At 38.4% G+C, this 21,935-nt stretch overlaps 2 protein-coding genes and 1 pseudogene across 5 annotated transcripts in view; 2 read left to right on the top strand and 1 right to left on the bottom strand.

The window, feature by feature from the left end:
- The window catches only part of cacna1c (calcium channel, voltage-dependent, L type, alpha 1C subunit), a 134,056-nt gene extending 116,305 nt beyond the window's left edge, over positions 1-17,751 (top strand). For all 3 annotated transcript variants that reach the window (XM_027179155.2, XM_027179159.2, XM_027179156.2), the window contains 5 exons: positions 661-995; positions 3,191-3,316; positions 3,428-3,546; positions 3,635-3,732; positions 14,125-17,751. In XM_027179155.2, the coding sequence (XP_027034956.2) occupies positions 661-995; positions 3,191-3,316; positions 3,428-3,546; positions 3,635-3,732; positions 14,125-14,460 (1,014 nt within the window). In that variant the 3' untranslated portion in view covers positions 14,461-17,751. The remainder of the gene's footprint in view (positions 1-660; positions 996-3,190; positions 3,317-3,427; positions 3,547-3,634; positions 3,733-14,124) is intronic.
- The window catches only part of LOC113663787 (NACHT, LRR and PYD domains-containing protein 12-like), a 631,994-nt gene that overhangs the window by 493,992 nt on the left and 116,067 nt on the right, over positions 1-21,935 (top strand). The window lies entirely within an intron of this gene.
- LOC113663806 overlaps positions 1-21,935 on the bottom strand; it is a 589,387-nt pseudogene that overhangs the window by 546,715 nt on the left and 20,737 nt on the right.

Below are 21,935 nucleotides of genomic sequence, written 5' to 3'. Positions count from 1 at the left end.
AGTTAAAATGTTGATGTCATGAATATGAAGAGGACTCAATTAGACGTTGAACATTTTATTTGAAAGTAACCTTCAACCCAGCATCTTTTTTGTTAAGGTTAGTTCAAACTGTTCAAAATATTTTTTGCCTGCAGAAATAAAATTTATTCTGTATTTTTTATAAATATTTTGTAAATGTATTAATTTACTCTGTAGCAGTTCATTGATTTCATAAATGCACCACTCTACAGTTTTTTCTACACTTTCCATAAAGGTAAAAAAAAAAAAAAACGATATATGCAGTGTTATCTTCATTTTAGATGTCAAAAGGGTTTTGTGGCTCCCTGTGTTTTATTATTTTTTTTCTGTGGGAAACGAGTCCAAATGGCTCTTTGAGTGTTTAAGGTTGCTGACCCCTGCCTTAGACAGTAAATTTTCAGGTTGAATCACTGCACATTTCAAATTTTCAGGCAATCATTTCCTATATACAATTCCATTGCCTAATGTAGAAATTTGTATGTCATAATAATTTCATTTTTGTATTTCACCTAAAGGGAAGCAGAATCTGGTTATTTATTTATTTTTATTACTTTTTATTTAATATCTAATACATGTAATGTGTGTGTTGGGACTATGTGTTTTTACACAGTGTAGTGATCATGTCTCTTGTCCTCTGCACAGCGGTCAGATGGTTTCTTCAGAAATCACATCAATTATTATCATCAGAGTGATGACTGCAGTGATTTCTCCCAATCCTTCACCAGTCAGCGGCCACTGCACATCAGCAAGTCAGGCAGCCCTGGAGAGGGCAAGTCTCCATCTCGTGAAAAACTGGTGGACTCTACCTTCACACCAAGCAGCTATTCCTCCTCAGGGTCCAATGCCAACATTAACAATGCCAACAACACATCCATTAGCCTCTGCTACCCATCCATTAGCACCGTGGATGGGCACACCAGGCCCCTGTTCATACCTGTACATCTACCATGCTCTTCGTGGTCCTTCCCTAATAAAAGGTAAGGCAATTGGGAAAGCATAATGTTGTTATTATAACACTATAAGTATAAAGCATAATGTGGCTGCAAAGCAACAAAGGGAATCTTAAAGGGCATTAGCACCTATATAACCCTGGGTATATGCTTTGACAATATTAGCCATTTGCATTAATTGATCTGCATTAATTGAATGCTTTTATATCTCCCTTTTATGTCTCCCTTTCAAAAATATTCTAAAATCCTCCTGTTTGTCAGCATACAAGTTACAAACTTCATGCATGTGGTGTGCAATTAATCAGTACAACATGAAAGATGCCTGTAGTAGCTACAGTGCCCAAGGCTCACTGAGGAATAAATGTTAGCCAGTCTGATCATAATGAAGAGCTATTTTAGGACACATTGCTGTAAAAAATAATTGCTGGCTATGAAAGAAAGGTGTCGGAATGCACAGTGCATCACGGTTTGCTGCATATGGGGCTGGGTAACTGGAGACCAGTCAGAGTGCCCATGCTGACCCCTGTCCACTGCCTGAAAGTACCTACCATAAGAACCATGCAGCAATGGAAGAAGGTGGCCTGAAAACCAGACAAAGAATACCAGACAAAAGGCAGGTTGCAGAAGCATAGGAAAGTTATTAGGTTTTCACAAAATGTGCAATAAACAAAAGGAAATGCAATGTAAAATGCAACAATGTCTGTATGCATCAATGGTTTCTGTGTCTTGGGGTTATGTTCGGTATTTGGATTATTCTGTCATATCTCTAAAAATGGACAGCTTATATTCAAACACCTTGCCAATATTTTGCTGAACTACAGAATTTGGCAGCCACTTAGCAGCATTACAAGTGAGTTAAAAAGTGACCATATTAGTCAGAAGTACAACCAGGCCATCCAGAGGTTTCAGCAAACTCTTGATGCACCCAGTCCAACCGACTACTTCACACACAACCAAACGGATTAGCTAATTAATTTGTCTAGAAAAATGAGAATGTACAAGATCAATAGCTCCCAAAATAGTATCATACAACAAGCATCATACATCTCATTACTTTTTTCTACAGTACGTAGATTATGCCAAAGTAATAAGCCACAATAATTTTATAAAAATGGGTATTATAAGTAATTGTTATTACAAAATAAATTGTCTGCTAATCCTATGGTTTATGAGGATCTACTAGCTATTGGATTGTTGCCACTGCTTGGCCCCTGAGCAAGGCAGTTAACATTCAATTGCTCAGTTGTATAAAAATGTATGGATAAGGGGGTCTACTAAACTCAGTAATTCTAATTAGTTAAATAACTTGTTAAATACAATTTTGAAAACAATGTTGTACATACACAGAAATTTTACAATATAGTATTTGGGATTGGTGATAAAATAAAAATACATAAATGTGAAAACACTTAAAGGTGGGGTCTCCATTGTTTAAGAAATGCTTCAGAAAACTGCGTTGGGCCACCAAACAAAACAAAAACAAAGCTAACGTGTAGCCAATGAGCAGAAAGGGGCATGTGTTGTCAATATGGGTGGAGAGAGTGTTCAGTTTGCAAGCGGTTTTAACATTTACATGGAGGATAAAAACAAAGAAAGAAAGCGAAGTAAGGCTTTCTAGCACTGGAGAGAACTGAAGGAGCAGGAAGTTGGCCACATATTCACAGATTGGAGTTTTCTGAGTCAATAACTCCTGAACTAAATGCTGTTACTACACAAATAACACCTCTTTTCTATCATAGTAATGTGGTGAGGCAGCTACAACCACTAGTAACAGCCTTTAGCTTAGGAGTTATTGACTCGGGAAATTCGAATCTGTGAATATGCGGCCAGCTTTACTTAAGATACGAGGCGCTTTTTTCCTTCTTGATAGGTGAGTAACCTTGATTTTGCTTTGTTTCACAGAACTAATATATGCCGTCCTTTGAATGATTATGCTTGTGTGTCATTTTTGCTTGTTTGTTTATCGGCAATCGTATTGTTCTTCCCTTCAGCTATGATAGACACATTTCTTTCCATTAGTTGCCTGGGTTGCGTATGTATGTGTGATCAGAGCTATCGATACAGGGGTGGGACCTATTTGGGTTAGGGGCGTGTTTGTTTTGGTGATTTCAAATGTCAATATTTGGCTTTCAAACAACAGAGACCCAACCTTTAAGTTTTAATGTTTAATGATAATTAATTCATGTATATTAGTTACTGACTCTACTTGTGTTTATGTTCAGCTCAGATTCGGGTGAATCTCATTTCCCAGTTATCTCTCGAGGAGAGACTGCTAAAAATGAAATACATGACAAGACGGATATACAGACAGAACACTATCATGAGCACGACACACTCTCCACTAAAATGTAACAGCTTTCCCAGTATTCTCAATTATTTTGATTACACTTTTCCATGTTTTTTAATAGAAATTTAACAATTAAAAATACAAAATTATTCTGTGCATATGAATGTGGCAGGTTGGTGTTGCAGAATGATGAGTGTAAGCAGTTAGCTGTGATGGAAGAGGCAGATGGGAGTGGGGACAGAAGACCATGGCAGTTTCCCCAACAAACTGTTCTCCATCCAACTGCACTAAGTAATACTGTGGTCATATGAACAAATCAGTCATCAGGTTTGTTGTAATAAAATTGTAATAATATAAACCCTGCATCCCTGTTTCACAGGTCGACGATCTTCCTTTCATCTAGAGTGTCTCAGCAGACAGAGCAGGACTGAAACTTTATATACAACAGCTTTGCCTCTGCACTTTGTCCAGCATCAGGTGAAACATGTACCAAAAGTAGATAATTATAATCTTCGTGATACCTTCACCCCTGCCATGGCTTCTTTTTCCTCCTATAAAAAGTAAGTCCCAAGCTGCCACTGTTCTGTGCTTGAGCAAGGCACTAAAACCCCTCTGCTCTGGAGGTATTATATCAGGGCTGACCATGTGCTCTGACTGAAGTTGGGATATGTGAAGAAAGAATTTCACTGTAATGTAAGGCTTCAATTCCTTTTTGCTCCTGCAGCATCAATGTAGTCAGTTATAGTGGGTATTCGTGAGCATAGGTATGGGAAGTGGTACCAAGGATTGAAGAGATTTTTCCCTTTTTTTAGCAGCATGGAGACATGCTTTGCTTTCTAAAATATGCTTTCAAAGCATTGCCTTCTAAATTGCCATCACTGGCAAAACCTACATAGAAGCAGGTAAGGCTGGTGCATCTCTGTACACCATGGTGGTCTTGCAGGCCTTCCAAGCCAACCTGAAGGAGGAGGTGGATTGCAGTGAGGGTTTAAAATCAGAGGCATTAGGTGAGCTCCACTTAGCCAGAGATCTTGCCCTTTCATCCACTAAGCAAATATCCCACACCACTGGCCATTCCATGACTTCACTGGTTGTCTCAGAGAGCCACCTGTGGCTAAATCCGACTGGTAATAAAGAAAGTGTTTCTCCTGGACATAGTAAACACTGTTGTAGACAGGTACCAGGAGACTAAATTGTTTCTCATTGAGAGCTCATCTTGCACCACAGTCAGGTCCCAGGGCCTTCTTCTAGCTGCCCTTGGCCTCAGCCTTGCTGTTCAGGCAGCACGACCATCCTCAGAAGTAGCCCTGCCAGGCCAAAAAGGACCGTAGGTCACTAAACTTCACCAGGTGGACTAAGAAGGAAATCTGATGCCCAAGGACTAGGGTTTTTGAGAGCAGACCCCTGGGGACCCCTTGGTCTATGTTGTTCCATCTAATTCTAGCCAACCTCCCTCAATGCTCTCAAAGGGCTCTTCTAGAATGTGTTCCCCAGGCTTCTACAACCAGTAATTGTTCATAATAAAATGGGATGGGGGCTGCATTTCATTGTAGATTTGTGTACTCTGAACCATGCCCTGAGGACTTACAGGTTAATGCTCAAGCTCATTATTCACAAATCAGGTCCAGGTCCAGTAACAAATTCTTCCTTTCAGTCTAGTTCTCTTACCACACACCTTCATGGATGCTGCCTTGGCTCCTTTGCTTCTCCAGAATATCCATGTATTGAATTACATAGACAACTGGCTTATTTTGACTATAATCTATAAACTATAATCTCTGTGTTAGTCTCATCTCATTTGGTTTGCTACTTTGTGCATATCATGCAGTGCTTCAGAGATAGACCTATGGTCATCATTAGAGGGAATGAACATTGATCTCCTATCATGGGACAAACAACACCCTCTTTAGCTAATAGAATAGCTATGCCTATTTTATTTTGATTTGTAGTCAATATAAGGGCTAAGAGTTACCTTAGGCTGCCCGATTAGTGGAGTTAATATAAGTGGCAAGCCGATAATGTGTGACTTCTAGTTGATTCCATACCTGAGTCATCCCATATTGTGGGAAGAAGCAGTCAAAGAATCTACTTATTTTAGCTTTTAATCTATGTTCTGATGAAGGAAAGTCAACATCAGAAACCTCTCTTTTGGGTCGCACCTTGCTTAAGTACATACTCCTTTCCAGTTATGGGGTAAGGCCAGATACAAGTTTTTACCACAGAACCAGTACCAATAGTCAGCCCTGAGTAATAATAAGCATCCTGCTTAAACATGCAGTAAGATTTTCTACAGTATTGGGCTATGGCCTTCAGTTCTCTACCATTACCTCTCATGGGGATCATTGTGTGTTTGCTTGCAGCCTTGTGGACTATCATACATAACAAGACTCATTTGTGATCATTTTGTCAGTGTAGTTGTAGTCCTCATCTTAACAGGAGCTTCTAACTCGTCTATATTGATCGTCTTATGATGACAGATCTCTGTGTGTGCGCGCGTGTGTATGTGAGAGTCTGGGTGTCGTAGTGAGCATGTAATACTGTATAGTAGTCTGCTGTCGTAAATGTCTGTCACATTTACCTCTTTCACATAATTTATTAGTTTCATTCACGTTTCTGTTCACATTTGTGTGTGTCTGTGTTAATTTTTCAATCCAATTCAATTTATTTGTATAGCGCTTTTAACAATTTCCCATTGTCTCAAAGCAGCTTTATAGAAGTATGGAAAAAGAAGAGAGAAAAAAGGAAATACATATTGATGAATTGAAAGAAGGCTACCCTTGTGGTATTATTTATGTGAGCTTCAAATGAGAGGCCGGTATCAATAATCAGTCAGTTGCTGGTTTTTCTTATGGCTCTCTCTGCAAACTTTACCACAGTTTGCGTGGTCAGAAGTACCTGAAATGGTCCAAGCCACTGCCTGGCTCTCCAGCTTTTCCTCCTGAAATCCTTCACCACCACCCAGTCACCTGAGATTGTGCAGATCTGTTTGCGTCACTTTAGGCAGTGCCTCCTTCAACTGCTTATGGATGTGAGACAAAATGGAGGACAAGTTTGCACAATTACACAGCATTTCATCTTCACATTGGCTTGTAGTTAACATAAGTGTGTCCAGGTGCAATGCCTGTATTTGGGGGTCCGACAAACAGTATCTCAAACAGGCTTAAATTCACTCTCCCCCTAGTTCTTGTTCTCATGTTTAATAACATGATGGGGAGGGCCTTTACCCATGATAGCCCCATTTCATCACAGCATTTGGCCAATTTATTCTTTAGTGTTCCATTTTCTCGCTCTACTGCCCCTCCACTAGCAGGGTGATATGCGCAGTGTTGTCTGAGGTCTATGCCTAGTTTTCTCCCACCCGTTAAAGTGCTTGGTTCACAAAGTTAGTCCCATTGTCACTATTAATCTTATCAGGGATTACCCAATGAGGGATAATTTCAGGAAGGAGTGCTTTATCTACTGCACTTGCATTCTGTTCATCCACTATTCATCCCCCCTTTTGACCCATGGCCTTGCCCATGAGCCAATTTAGCATAGTATGGAAACAATCTCTTTGGCAAACATGGTTTGTCATTGGGGCCATACCAAACCCCATCTCTTACCACACCTCCTGATTTCCTCCTTGTGGCTCTTTCCTCTGTTGTAAATTGTGACTGACAATCTTTTAGATCAGCTTTGGGAGTACATATTTTCAACATACACAAAGTTTAGTCATTCATAAAAAATTTCTGTGCGGGTGATTTGGCAATAGATTTTGGCAGTAGGATTGAATCTATGAGCTCAGAAATCAGGCCATTGTGCGTGATTGCTTAACCCGAAGAAGTCAGGAAACCTCTCTGTTTCCACAATGTAAAAAACTGCCAAACACAACTGCAACACATTTGTGTGGTTCTCCATCTGCTTCTGTGGGGAGATGAGTTGCAGGGTTTAGTACAGCACAGCATTTCACTTTAACATTTGGCATTTCAAGCAAAATGTTTTTTTTATCATGCTTTTATCATGCAATTATCATGCTTCAGACATATGTGCTGGTTTCTGTTCAAGAAGAAGTGACACTGCATGTGGGACCAAACTGTATCCCACAATATCCCTAGCATTAACTGCTTTTTCAGCTCCTGCTACTGCTCTTAAACTCATAGGCAGGCCTGCCGCTACTTGGTCCAATTTATCTGAGAAGTAAGCTACTGATCTTAATTTCCCACCATGATTTTTATAATAGCACTGATGTCATACAACCATTTTTTTCATCAATTGTTTGCACAAATAATTTATTTGGATCTGGAATCCCCAATGTTGGGGTGGTTTGTAAAGCCATTTTTAAATCTACAAAAGCTTTTTCTGCCTCTGGTGTCCAAGTCGGTGCACTGTGGGCCTGTAGGCCCTTCCCATGGGCGATTGCGCTTAAGGGTGCCTCAAGGACAGCATAGTTAGGTATGGGTCCTGCAATAGGAACACATGCTTAAAAATTACATCAGTTGTTTCTTTGTGTTAGGCTTTGGGATGTTTTGTATAGCTGCAACTCTGTTCTGCTAAGTAATTTTGCCTTGTTATGATATTAGATGTCTCAAGAATTTCACTTGTTGTACAAACTGCAGTTTTGATAAGCTTGCCTTGAGACCTTCCTTCGTTAGATGACAAAATAATGCAACAGTGTCTTTTTTGCATTGGTCTTTAGATGGAGCTGCAAGATTCTAGACTGTTCTTACGAGCTTCATTGTAAATAGTTGGAGATTCACAATATCCCTGACACAAGTTAGAAAACGTATACAGTTTTTCACTGAAGCAAAATGCAAACCAGAACTGGCTGGCAGGATGAACTGGTTCACTGAAAAATGCATTAGCTAGGTCTACTACAGAAAACTTGCTTTCTGGTGGAATCTGGTACAAGATTGTGTGAGGGTTTCACACACACCTAGGTTTTCTCACAGGAAAAATGGTGTTCTCACTGGGGAGGTTTCAAATGACAAAATCACTCCAGCTTCAAGTTTAAATACCGGCGTGTATCCCTTAACAGCCTCTGGCTTTAAGGGGTACTGTTTCTTACAAGGTCTGTAATCTGATTTAGGTGTTATCTGCACCAGTGCACAAATGTTGATCAGACCTACATCATATTTTCCTGTTGCCTAAAGTTCCCTAGGAACTGGGGTCTTCCCCAGAAATGTGTCATTTTCCACATTGTTTTAGGTACACCTGTCTCTGCCTGTGGCATTATCTATCCAGTTCAAGGACATACAATAGGCTTTAGTTCTCTCACTGTAGAACACTGTGGGATCTGAACTGGGTTTCCAATCACCAGCTTCCATAAATTTAAGTGTCCACTTTCCTAAATCTTCCCACTTCTCTGTTTCACCTATTGATAGACACACAAGTGATAGTGAATTCTCTATTGTGAATGGATGGGCCTTCCCTGGTTTTTCATGTATTCTAGAATGACTCACTTCTGCAGTACACCTGTGATCATCTCAATACAAATTCTTCAACAACAACACATCAGCTTCTTTCTGCTTTTCAAACCATTCTTGTTCATAAAGTACATCTGGTCCAGTGTGTGTGTGCTGTGCAGTGCAGATCATGTGTGTGTAGTGTTAGTAACAGCACAGGCCCTATCTATGAGAGTTTGATTCACTGAATTCACAGCAGAGGTGCTAAGTTCCCACTCATACACACAGAAAAGAGGTCTGGGGTCCCACTTAACACCCTGGAATGCAAATGTTTTACTGGTACAGTGCACACTTCTAATCCATTTGGGGTGCTAATTAGGTTTATTACCAATTTGCAAATCAAATCCCTACCCATCAGATTAATTGGGCAGCATTCAGATAGCAGAAATGAACATTTGAATGACTGCTGGTTATTCCTAATACTCCTTACGGGTACCGTAAAATTTTTTCTCAATAATCCCAGACGCTCCAACTGAATTCAGGGATCTACCACTCATTTTTGGCATCTCACTCAACTCCTGTAATTTGATCAGAGTTTCCTGCAACAGAATCTACTAAAAACACAATGTCTTTCCCTTCTATATTTAATGCGTGTACTGGCATGTGCTTGTAAGCATCTAAACTGTACTTTGTATATGTGCCTTTGTATATGTTTCTTTTCAAGAAAATCAATTAGCAATCAAAACTTTAGCATTTAAGTCGGAATCAGAAGTTTGCTGAAGCATTTCTTTATTATATAGGTGATGTATATATAAATCTATATACAGATTTTGACTCACCCATCCCTTCAGGACTGATCTTCTTGACCCCGACTTGAGATGTTGAAGGCCATGCACTTTCCTCGTTCCTTGTCCTCCGCAAATAAAACATCCACTCTTTCCTGCTCTTCCTCTTCCTCGATACTGCCCTTTTCCTCGATGTGTTCGGGACCATGGCTTGCTTCATTATCAGCATTGCGGACTTTGTATGTTTGCACTTCTTTCTTTTTTCTTGCTCCTGCTTACTTTGTGTGAGCAGCTTTTCCGCATGCAAAGCATGTTGTTTGATGAGTTTTCTCATTTTTCTTAGTGTCCCAAGTGATGCATAGGTTTTTTTTTTTTACCTTGTCAGATATTTCTGGAATCCATTCATGAAGTTTCTCAAGTGCACCTTGTACGCGGTCACTACCCCATCACTCTTATCATTTGTGGGAATAAGACTGCTGTGCACGTTGTGTATTTCACTGAGGTGATAGAGGTATTGCACAACTGTTTCATTGTCCTGTTTGCACAGTGCAATCTTGGTCATAGCCATCTTTGCTGGAAAAGCCCCACTACATGCTACACGTAGTTCTGTTATGAAGTTAGAGTACGTGCCATTTATCCCGCTCTCATGGTCTGGGTGTCGCATGCACAGATTTTCATCCAGCCATTCATTTGTGTTATGTCAGCTGGTAGTTTTCTTCCAAAAAAAGGCACCTCAGTTCAAGTGAAATGGGAGGAAATTCTTTGCAAAAAACGTTCCAACACCACACCAAACACCCCACCCCCCACCACGACGTCTCTCAGGTCAGGGAGGGGCTCATGAGCATGCTCAATGTCCTTTAGTGTCCAGGGATGGTGTCCTAGCATGGGGTCTCCTTCCGGCCCTGCTACTTCCACCATGGGCATTGTAATCTCACTCTGAAATTGTCACTTAACCTCTGAAGTCAAAGCCTCTTCTTTGACAAGTTCAGGATCAGCATTCTCCTTTTGCTTTTCTTTCTGGTATCTACAATGGGGAGGGTGGACTCTTCTTCGTTGGCTCCGTATCTGTAAACACCTGTTAACTTGACACAGCCACTCCCAGACTTTTTCGAGGAGGTCAGAATCACAGGAAAAAGACATTAGACACTGGAGACTTTGCTAGCTTATATTTGCTAGAAAGTTATTGTTAAAGCTAAATTTACCACAGAAAGTTACTGTTAAAGCTAAATTTACCACAGAAAGTTACTGTTAAAGCTAAATTTACCACAGAAAGTAATTGCTAAAGCTAAATGTATCACAGGCGGTTATTGTTAAAGCTAAATTTACCACAGAAAGTTACTGTTAAAGCTTAATTTACCACAGAAAGTTTCTGCTAAAGCTAAATTTACCACAGAAAGTTATTATAGAAGCTTAAGGCTTGAGCGCTCACAAGCCTCAGAAGGAATCCCCGAAGTCGACTCTCAAATGCGGAATCCTGCCGACAATGCCAACTTGTTGAGGAGTTTGAGTTTTGAGAGATTTAAGGTATAAAGTATCACACTGCTAGTAATGGGAAAGAGTAAAAAAGGTTTCACAATTTATTGTGTTCTGCCGAGCAGCAGGACCCAACACTCCTCGTATAGCATGAGTAAGGCCGGGGCCCCAATCAATTATTACATCATTGATTAAACAAAGAAGACATGTAAAAGCAAAACATCATCAATCATTGGCTTAAATGCACACCGCCTGCTCATCTCCCGATCAAGCTAATATTTTCTTACTAAGGTCTACTAGAAGCTGTTTATGTCCTGCCAACTCGTATTCAGTCCCCTCTGTCCTTGTCATAATCGAAGCAAACAACCTCTGGCAATGACAATTTCTAGTTACAATAACCTCCAGTCATGGGCATAGAAGGACAAGGGCTTACAAACATCTCTAAAATAAAAATTTGTGTTATAGAAAGATACAAAGGATTTCTTTGTTTTCTTTGATTTAGGTGGAATTCTGGTGGCAAAGGCAAGTGTACAGGGGGTTTTCCAAAAGTTTTCAGACTAGGAGCACAGGGATATTAAAACATGGAACAAGGAACGTTATAAAACAAAATAGGTTAATGATCATTTGGTTCGTAATAGGAGTTGCCCAGTTTCAAAACATTCCCTACATATCAGAAATACTGAAGACATTTGAGTTTGAGATTAAAAGATGAAAATGACATCAGAATTTCAGCTTCCATTTACTGTTTTAAACTTGAAAATGACATTTTTGGTTGTATTTTGGAGTGGCTTGGTTATTTCCCCTCATTGCTTAGCTTAAAATGGCTTGCTTGAAACCCAGGGCTCATTTCCAAATAAAAAAACAATTCCAACACCAAGCAATTAAATGACAAACAATACATACAAACAGAAAATGTGTAAATATTGTGCACACAACATAACAGACTCAAGCAATCAGTCAATACAACCAGATTCCAATGGTATAAGGATGAGCACTCTATGACCAAAACTCACAGAACCAGAAGCAAAAATAACCTTTTTTTAAAACCAGAATTATTCAAGTATAACTGGTAGTTGGTGAGATACTCATTTTAATTTGATATAATTTTTAAATAAGCAATTAAGCAAGATGCTCAAAAATAGGCCTAAGGTTGCAGTTTATGCATCAAGAATGATGGTGAATGCAAAAGTAGTATTCTAATCACAGCACAGAAAATAACTTTGTAGAAATACAAACTGAAGCAAAGCAAAACTAACTATCAGTAGCAAGTAGTAATATCTGAGAATTAGAGCAAATAGAAGGAATCAATTAGAAGCTAGACAAACAACTATTATGACAACAGTAACTTATTACTAAATGTAGAACAGGTGACAACCGAATGGGGAAAGGAAACGCAACCAAAGAAGAGTACAATGTATTCAGAGTTGCCCTCTGGAGGTCAGTCAGAGAAATGCTGGGAAATATTTATGACATTATTATTTAACATGCCTGGATGTAAATATCAGGAAACAAAAACTAAAATTCAAATTAATTTTTTGATCTCATACCCAGGAATCTTCAATTTATAGCAAACATTATTGCCCCTTGACATTTCAATATTTTTAGACAGGACTATAATTGACTGCAATATTGAAATTGGGAAAACATCACCCTGCTCTTATTGCAGCTAATTTAGTTAAGATGCAACATTTTCCCAAAGTACCAGCAATCACATTTTTACTGAAATCTTTATCCTTGTTTCATCATCATCCTGGTAGATGGCAGCCGATTTTTATCAAGAACATCATGAACAAAATGCATCAAGAACAAAATGCAAGAAACACTAGGAAACCAGGTACATACAGTAAAACATGGGTACACAGAAACAACAAACAAAAAAGAAGGGAACCAAAGACAAGGAACAAGACACAAGAAACAGAGAGACAAGAACTCAGACAGACACAAGACAACTGATATAAATAAAGTGAACAATCATTGAAACACAAGGAACAGGTGTGAGGTGTACAGAGGCATGAACAGATTAAGGATAGGGTGAGGCTTACACAGGTGATGCAAAAAACAAAAAGGAAAGCACATGGCACAAGACAAAACGTCCCCCTAGTGTTCATACAGGGAACAGTCCAAGCTATTCCAGAAATCAACATGCTTTTTCTTTAGCAATGGAGCCTTGTGTGTTGAGTGTGCATACAAGTCATGGTGGTTGAGTGTATTACTTACTGTATAGTTTCCTTTGAAACAATTGTACCTACTAATTCCAGGTCTTTCGTAAGCTCTCCACAAATGGTTCTTGACCCTTGGACAACTCTTCTGATAATTCTTTTTACTCATTTGTCACAAATCTTGCAAGAAGCATCTGCTCATGGGAGGTTTGTAGTGAAATTATGGTCTTTCCACTCCCGGATTTTGGCCCCAACAGTGCCCACTGGAATATTAAGAGGTTTCAAAATACTTCTGTAACCAATGCCATCAGTATGTTTTGCAACAATAAAGTTGTGAAGGTCTAGAGAGAGCTCTTTGTTTTTACCAATCATGAGACCTTTCTTGTGTGACACCTTGCTAATTAGATACCTTTATATATGTTATCAGTTGAGACTGAAGCAGCTGATATTAGTTTCCACTGACAAGGGCCAGGACTGCTTTCTAATTACTGATAGCTTTCATCTGGTGTCTTGGCCTTCCATGCTGATTTGCCCCTCACTTTCTTCATGTGTTCAATACTTTTTCCCCATGTCATTCCATTAATTTCTGAACTTGTTTGGTTTGTTTTCTTTGTATGTATGGATTACTTGGGTTGCTTCTGACATCTTGTGAAATGTAATGAGATGTTTCAGCACCTTTAAAAATGATATTTAACTAGAAAAATGGTGACTTGTGCAATACTTATTTAACAGGCTGTATGTTATAATAAAGTGGTACTGCCAATTGTCTATTTGGGTGACTGCATGAAAGGCATACAGATGTTCCTATTAATATATATATATATATATATATATATATATATATATATATATATATATATATATATATATATTGTTAGCTGCTACATTTAGAATAGTCAGTACTACAGTATGGTACATGGTATCAAGTTTAATAAATTAAAACAGATTTTTTTTTATTTTTAAATTGCATTTGAAATAGTTAATTACAGTCTGAATCAAATGGATAATCAGACCTATTTATCACCAGTTAAGGGTACAACAAGAAATTATGTTCTGCTTTTTTCTACCCAGGTGTTGATATCGGAACAGTTGGACCACTACACACAGGACCCCTCAAATGCCAAGCTGGCCAAGCAAGAGTTGTCTGCTACACAGGACATGATCATAGAGGATATGGAAAATATGTCAGAAAACATACTCAGTGCCAATGGGCCTCACAGCTCAAATGGCAGACTCCTGCCCTATACGCATTGCGGCAATGGAGTGAGAACCGGCCAGGGACAAAGAAGAGCCTGGGAAATAAAGGTTCATGAGAAGGGAGCAGGAGGACTGCAGGTTTCTGAGCGAGGTCAATTGAACAATAATCTTCTCATTGATGAGGACATGGAGTGTGTGACAAGCTTGTAGGGAGATCTTCAACATAAAAAAGACTTTTGTTTCACCAGACTGTCATCCTGTTAAGGGTTCCCCTGTTCTGTCTCAGAATGCTACAACATCTCTTAAGCCAGAAATGTATCTTTAAACCCATAGATATTATAGGAGTACAATGCAGTTTGATTTAGCTTAAGTGGAAGTTTTTTCTTTCTTTCTTTCTTTCTTTCTTTCTTTCTTTCTTTCTTTCTTTCTTTCTTTCTTTCTTTCTGTGTGAATGGCTATGAGCAAATTTGTCTAATATGTGAATGTGTGAGTGAGAAGGAAAAATGTGTCTATATAAAAGTGCCTCACAGTTCTTAGAACCTTGACTGAGTAATGATGCAAAGAACAAAAATGAAAAAAAAAAGACTACAAAAAACAGGAAAAGCAGAACTCTGCTTGTCATCCATTTTACACTTTGTCATTAAGGAATGATCAGCAGCAAAAGGCCAAGTCTCAGTGGAAGTTTAAGTTTTGGCGCTTGTGTGTCCAGCTTGTAAATTCCCCCATACTTGCTTGTGTTTTTTTTTTTTTTTTTTTTTTTAAGTGGACAATACCACTGGACAAAGGGGCAGTACACTGGCAGGCTCTAGCCAGGCCCCTCCACTATGCTCACATACAGTTTAAATAGTAATTACACTTGATTCTTGTTAGTTCCTGCCCTATTTGAGGGTTTGCAGGTTTAGGGGCCAGGATGCAATTGTGTGGATGAGCTCTGCGAAATATAAAGTAGGATTTGTTAGCACTTATCAATCACATGGTTAAAGCTTTATTTAGCATCATTTAGATATGCTAACAATGGAAACTGATTTTTTTTTTTTCAATTGATAATCTGACGTGGAAGACTTTTCACCAGACTCACCATTATGTGATACTATCATTAGCTGGATAACCAAACAATTGGCTAAGTACATCACAACATGAGCAACTTCTGGAAATTTATATGGAGATTGAAGAAAAACTCATTGTCACTGAATTGTACAAAGTGTTTTGTCCTTAGCCTAGGGGTTTATATAGTACAGAAACAGCCCTTGAATAGCTGTTTATAGTGTTAAGTTCAATTTCTATAAAAGTTACAGTAATAAGTGATGTCAGCCGAGTAAAAACATAAATAGCAACTTTTTTTTTGCTCATTAGCTGATATTTATAGTTATTAGCAATTCATTGGTGGCTATCAAAATATTGTTGTCCCAGTTTATTGTCATTAGTATTCATAACCCCAAAAAGGTCAACCTCAGATCTTCAAAACTGCTTTTACTCTCTAGAACTTGATTGTAGGTGTTATATTAACTGCTTGAGAAGTGAAAATGGAAAACTTGCAGGGAAATTTTTCAGGTTAGCCAAAGCCTTTATATGTTGGCAGTAAGTAATGTTTTTAATCTGTCAGCAAGATTAAATGTTATAAAAATTAACAGAACTATTCCTTTACTATGTTAATAAAATCATAATTATCTATAGTTCCATAAGAAAACATGCATAATAATCTAAACTCCTCGGCTGATCTTATAGCTTAATGTGGTGAGGGTTGGTGTAGCAAGTCCATTGACATTTTCCTGTTATTTGAACAGTTTAGACAAATGTATTTTCAGCAAGACTTGGGTTATTTTCTTATAAATAAAATAAGAAGGAGGTTATATTTTTATAAAGAAATTCATTTCCATTTTTAAATAAAAAAAAAGTGTGGTGTAATTACTCTTTAAAGTGTTTTTGTGTGAGCTACGGGAGGAGGTGCATAAAGCATAGAGGTTTTTAAGTAAAGAAAGCACTGTACAGCCATTGCAAGTCTCCTGAATTTCCAGGCTGTTCTCCTCTGTTTAAGTATTTGTCAGGAGGAATTTTGCATCCAAATCCACCATATATGTCAATTTATATAACAATTTTTAATCTTCATCTTCCATGGGCATTGCATTTTATTATTCTTTGTGTGCCCCTTGTCATTTTCATTTTGGACCATGTTCTTTCAAGCTTACTCTCTAGTATGTGAGATAGTAGAAAGAATTTGTGGTTAAATCTTCTGTTTTCTCCTTATAGCTCTTCTCTATATCTCTGTCAATTATGCAGTGGAATGGATTTCACAACTTTAGAAGGTTCAGGTCTGAAATACATTTTGTTCATGCATGCTATATTCGATAATGGTATTTTAATAATGTTATATTTTCCTGGACGTGTTGTATTTTTGTAATGTAATTTATTCTGCTTTTAAGAAAACACAACCAGTTCCCACTCTGCTATCCCCTGTTTTTACTAAGGTGAATAAGATATGTAGTACCCTGCCTAAGGTCAACACATTAAATGTATTTATTTAATTTATTTTTTTTTAGTGCTCATTGGGGAAGCACTGTGTTGCTGTGTTTCATTAATCATGATCATATAAGATGTGCTAAGGAATGATATCCCACCTAGACAATTGTATCAAAGGCAAATATGCGAAGATGCAAAGACTTTCGTTTTTATTGCTGCTCCTTGTTGGTTGGTAGATAGTTTGAAAATATCAGTACCCAGATGGCACAAACTGCCAAAATTGTTATTTGATATAGAGTGACTTTTAAAGTCAAACTGGTATTGCAGTTACTTTTAGAATATTTAAAAAGCCTCTCCCAAAGCCAGGGAGAAAACTGCTAAACTAATCATGACAATAATGGTGCACTTTGAGGAGAGACAGGAGACAACTGTATTTATTCAGGGACTCATGGGTAGCCTCATTTAAGATACTCTCTCCAGCATAGTTTAAACAACAGGGCTAAGTATATCATTAAAGCCACTATTATTATTATTATTATTATTATTATTATTATTATTATTATTATTATTAAATCATTGTCGTTGATGGTGGTGTTACTATTGTTAATGTCATTGTTAATAATTTCATTTGGTTTTAGCAGTGTATTCAATCACATTATCAAAGAAAGAACTGGTGATTTATTATGCAAATAAGGTATTCAAATGTTCTAGATAATATTGTTATAAGAAGATAATATGATGCCAGAGTGACTTATATGCTTATAAACATTTTGATGATTATGAAATTGACATACTTAGTACGGCCTTTTGTTATTCCATACATATCACACTGTTAAAAAAAATGTTTCATATAAGACCTCTGAAATTGAAACTCTATATTAAACATTTAGTTTTTCCAATATTCTGTGTTCTAAAGATCCACTTTGGCAACACTGTATGTCTGTTTATAGCATTTTTATAGTGTTTTTTTTACAGCTGTTGTGAATGTATGTACTTCTGTCCACTGTAAGAAAATGTTTATGGTAAAATCCTGATAAACATGTAGCCAGTATTCACCTTCTTCCTTTGTTATCAGTGTTGACCTGACCTACTTTCATTTGCCATTTTACTCCCATTTTCTAACTTTGAGGCAACATCCATGGCCTTGAAGACAAAGGACAATAACAATGTTGGCTGATGTTCCTCACATGATTCCTCTTCTACAGTAGTTTCATATACCAAATGGTCCAGAACACAGGATTTCTGGCAACTTCTACAAGGACAGACTCTACAATAAAGAAATGATCAATTCCTCTAAGCACAAAGCAGAGATTTGTTAACAAATTGTTAACATCAATTTGATTATAACTGTGGTATTCCACCCCAACATTAGAAGAATCCACTACTATAAATTTTTTTGCATGCCCTGTTGCATGAGGGCAGTGGGTAGCCAAGTTCTATTATAGCAGTCAATCAGGGTTCAGACATTGGCAGATTCCTGTAGTAATAAACACTTGTACATCCATAGATGCTGCCCTCCCAGAATGACCCTGGGGAGAACTGTTGACATGTATATGAGGTTACCCACAACATGACTACAGCTATTTCATATAATTAAGACCCCAGTGGAGCCTGGCCCATCGCTGGTTATTTGTGGCTTGAAAATTGTGCAGCTTGTGTGACATAGGTGGAGTTTGATAAGTTCTTGTAAAGTGTGAAGGTTGTAGCTGCGTTCATTTCTGGATCATAGGTAGGGGCTGACCTGCCAGAAATAATTGCCTGTAGTCCAGTATTGAGATGATGAGAGGCTATACAACACCTGAGTGGCCAAGTAATTCCATTGAACTCAAGGAAAAATACCCACAACCTGATGCGATTGCCTCATACATGCTTACTGTACATCATCTAAAATCCATCTGAAAAAACCCTCCATATACAGTGGTTTGAAAAAGTTGCCCCTTCTTGTTTTTTTTATTTTCTTGCATGTTTGTCACACTTTAATGATCAAAAAAATTAAATAGTAGCCAAAGATAACACAAGTAAACAACACGCAGTTTTTATATGAAGGTTTTTATCATTGGAAAACACAATTCAAACCTACATGGCCCTATGTGTAAAAGTGTTTGCCCCCTAAAACTAATAACTGGTTGGTCCTCCCTTAGCAGCAAGAACTGCAATCAAGTGTTTGTTATAACTTGCAACGAGTCATGGTCCTCTCATCTTTACAGAATTGTTGTAATGCAGCCACATTGGAGTGTTTTCGAGCATGAACCACCTTATTAAGGTTACGCCACAGCATCTTAATAGGATTCAGGTCAGGACTTTGACTCTGCCACTCCAAAGTCTTCATTTTGTTTTTCTTCAGCCATTCAGAGGTGGTGTCTTTTGGATCATTATGGATGGGGTGGCTTTCCCCATCCATAATGGACCCCATTATGGACCTTTCCCTCATCAAAATAATAATAAAAAAAATCCTTCCTTATTTTATCACACTTTGCTCAGTGCTTTCATCAACAGTCTCATGGGTTATTTGCCATTGCATCTACAATGAGTATGTTTTCTTAACTTCTATTTTATTATATTTTTATTACATAGTTATTTCTTGAATACATGTTAATATTATACAGTATTTATTATAGTTAAATAAATAATAGTAATAAGCTATAGCCTTAAATACCATTATTAATGCTCTCTAAGCTGCTGCCATAGTATTGCTATACTGCTTGTGCCTATTTGTTAGATTTGGTAGTTTACTATGTTCTCACTGTCTCAGTCCACTAATTCCCAAACTATGCTTGCTCATACATATTTTTACCACTAGTTCCACCATTCCTGCTAAAAGTTACTCATCCCCTCTTTTCCCATTAGATCAATAGCATCAGCGGGCTCATCCATCTGATCTGATATGTCAGCCGGCTGCTATATATCAACAAGACACTCGTCCCACTTCCTCCAGGCGGCCAGCTGGACTGTTGCCAACATACCATTGCTGGCAGCTTACTTACATGGTAGTCGAGCTATCCAAGTATTTTTGGATCACCTTTGTGACACCGAAGTGCCTAAGTGTTCTTTCTTGCTGTCACACTTTGTGAGGAAAACCTTTACTTTCAACGAATCCACGCAAACCCCTCTGAGTGTCAACAAAGAGCAGAGTGCCCAAACTGATGGTTGCCTTCATGTGCTCACCTGCATCTACTCATTCCTACATCCCTCCTTACTCTCCCACTTCACCAGCCTCTCCTGATTATCCCGAGTCTCCAGATCAGCCCACTGATTCTCCTGACTTTTTCAGTACTGATTCTGACTGTATGAAAATTTATGAATAATATGTTCCTATGATTTGATTACAATAAACTACTTAATCTTTTGATCTATGGCTAAAGCGTGATTATTTTGCATCTTTAAAATGTTTAATAAAAACATTAAGACAATCCCCTCAAGTTATAAGATTATTAATAACCATTTAAACTATTTTAAGATTATAAGACCTCGCGCCCTTTTTGCAGGTTTTTCGCCTACATGACGTACCCAACAAAAAGTGGTACAGCTCCCACATACTTTGACACACATCAGGGTGAGCCTGATCTCATTGGAAAGAAGAGATTCTCTAGTTTCAGAAACTAGTTTCAGATTGATTCTAGGCCTTACTGGCACAAAGTTACAGAGGCTAGAATGGAAGGTTTTCATTTCCGCCTGGGTTGTTTACCTGATAAACTGATTAATCTTATTTTTCTGGAACATGTTAGGGACCAAATAACAACTGAGGGTCGTAGCCACATGTCTTGGCTTTCACCAAAAAAAAATTCAAGTCAATAGACCCAAAAATGGCTTCAATAAAAATATTTTTCTACGGACATGGTCGTCTGGTGCAGCGTTTTTGTGTACTTGTTTACTGTATAACTTTGAAATAAAAGGCTGCAGGCTCAGTCTGAAAGGCCATAAACAAGCAGAGACTCTCTGTCTACCACTCTGGTGTGAAAACAGGCCTGTAACTTGACACCCTGAGCTGTGAGAGGGACAAAAGGTCAGGGATTACGCAAGAATTCTTCTGCGCATCCAGTTCACGCAGACACAAGCAAAGAATAAGGCATGCCGCAGAGCGTTGGAATCGTCTGCTTATTGGCTAAACAGCTGTATAGGTCCTGGCCCATTTCATTGCTATTGGAAGGAGTAATTGTCAGTCAAAAGCGGGTTCCCAAAAATGAGGTCATGCCACCATTGGATTCTCAGCCGTCTATCTCTGCCATACAAGCACCGATTGGCTCAAATGAGGGCTTATTTGATTCGTTAGGACCTGGGCTATAAATATGACGTAGACTTTGAATTTTTGAATATCCCAATTAGAAGTTAGAGCGGCAAAACGAGATGATGGCGCACTACTGTTTCCAGTTTTCGGAACACAAACGGAATATTTGCGGCGCGACCAGAGCGTTTTGGATTAAAGGCTTACAGATTTCAATTCCTTGGACCTGTTTGGATTTTTGTGGATTATTGGTGTTGGAATATATTACCCCAGTGAAGAAAGGGACGCGTCTAAAGGTAAGGGAAAAACCGGTGTAGCGCCACCTAGGTCAGTTTTCTCCAAAAAATTTTTCTAATAGTATGAAGGCTGTGAATCATATTATGCTTTGTGTGTGGGCTTAAAAAAATATTGAGAGTATAAACTTTACTAGGTAAATAGGTTTTTTTCGTGTTTTTAGAGGATTTAATGCTTTAAAGATGAAATGAAGCTTGTTTCTGGGTCATCCCCTAGTGGTCACTTTGTCTACCCGTAAGAGATGATTAATTTATATTTCATATTTTAGACATTTTAAGACATTTTAGGTTTAATCTAAACTTCACCTGTGTGCCTTCTTTTCCCGTCATCTCTCCTCTTCCAAACGGAACTACACTATTGGAGAACGTGAGTTACTGGCAGTCAAACTCACCCTGGAGGAATGGCGGCACTGGTTGGAGGGTGCGGAACAACCATTTCTGGTCTGGACGGACCATTAGAATCTCGAGTATCTCCGGACAGCCAAGAGGCTGAAACCCCGACAGGCTCGTTGGGCACTTTGCGCTGTTTTATTCTCCGGGAACGAAGAACGGTAAGCCAGATGCTCTCTCTCAGGTCAAAGGGTTAATATGACAGGTATCAACAGGAGAAAAAGACATGAAGACATGAAGAAAAGACATGAAAAAAAGAAAAGCAAAGAAAAAAAAGAAAAGCTCCCCTCTCCCAGAAGTCAAAGGGAGGTAGGCACACTACG

The sequence above is a fragment of the Tachysurus fulvidraco genome, chromosome 19, assembly GCF_022655615.1.
Source record: "Tachysurus fulvidraco isolate hzauxx_2018 chromosome 19, HZAU_PFXX_2.0, whole genome shotgun sequence".
NCBI classification, from domain to species: Eukaryota; Metazoa; Chordata; class Actinopteri; order Siluriformes; family Bagridae; genus Tachysurus; species Tachysurus fulvidraco.
Note: the sequence above shows the minus strand (reverse complement) of the source record. Positions and strands in the feature narration are given on the sequence as shown.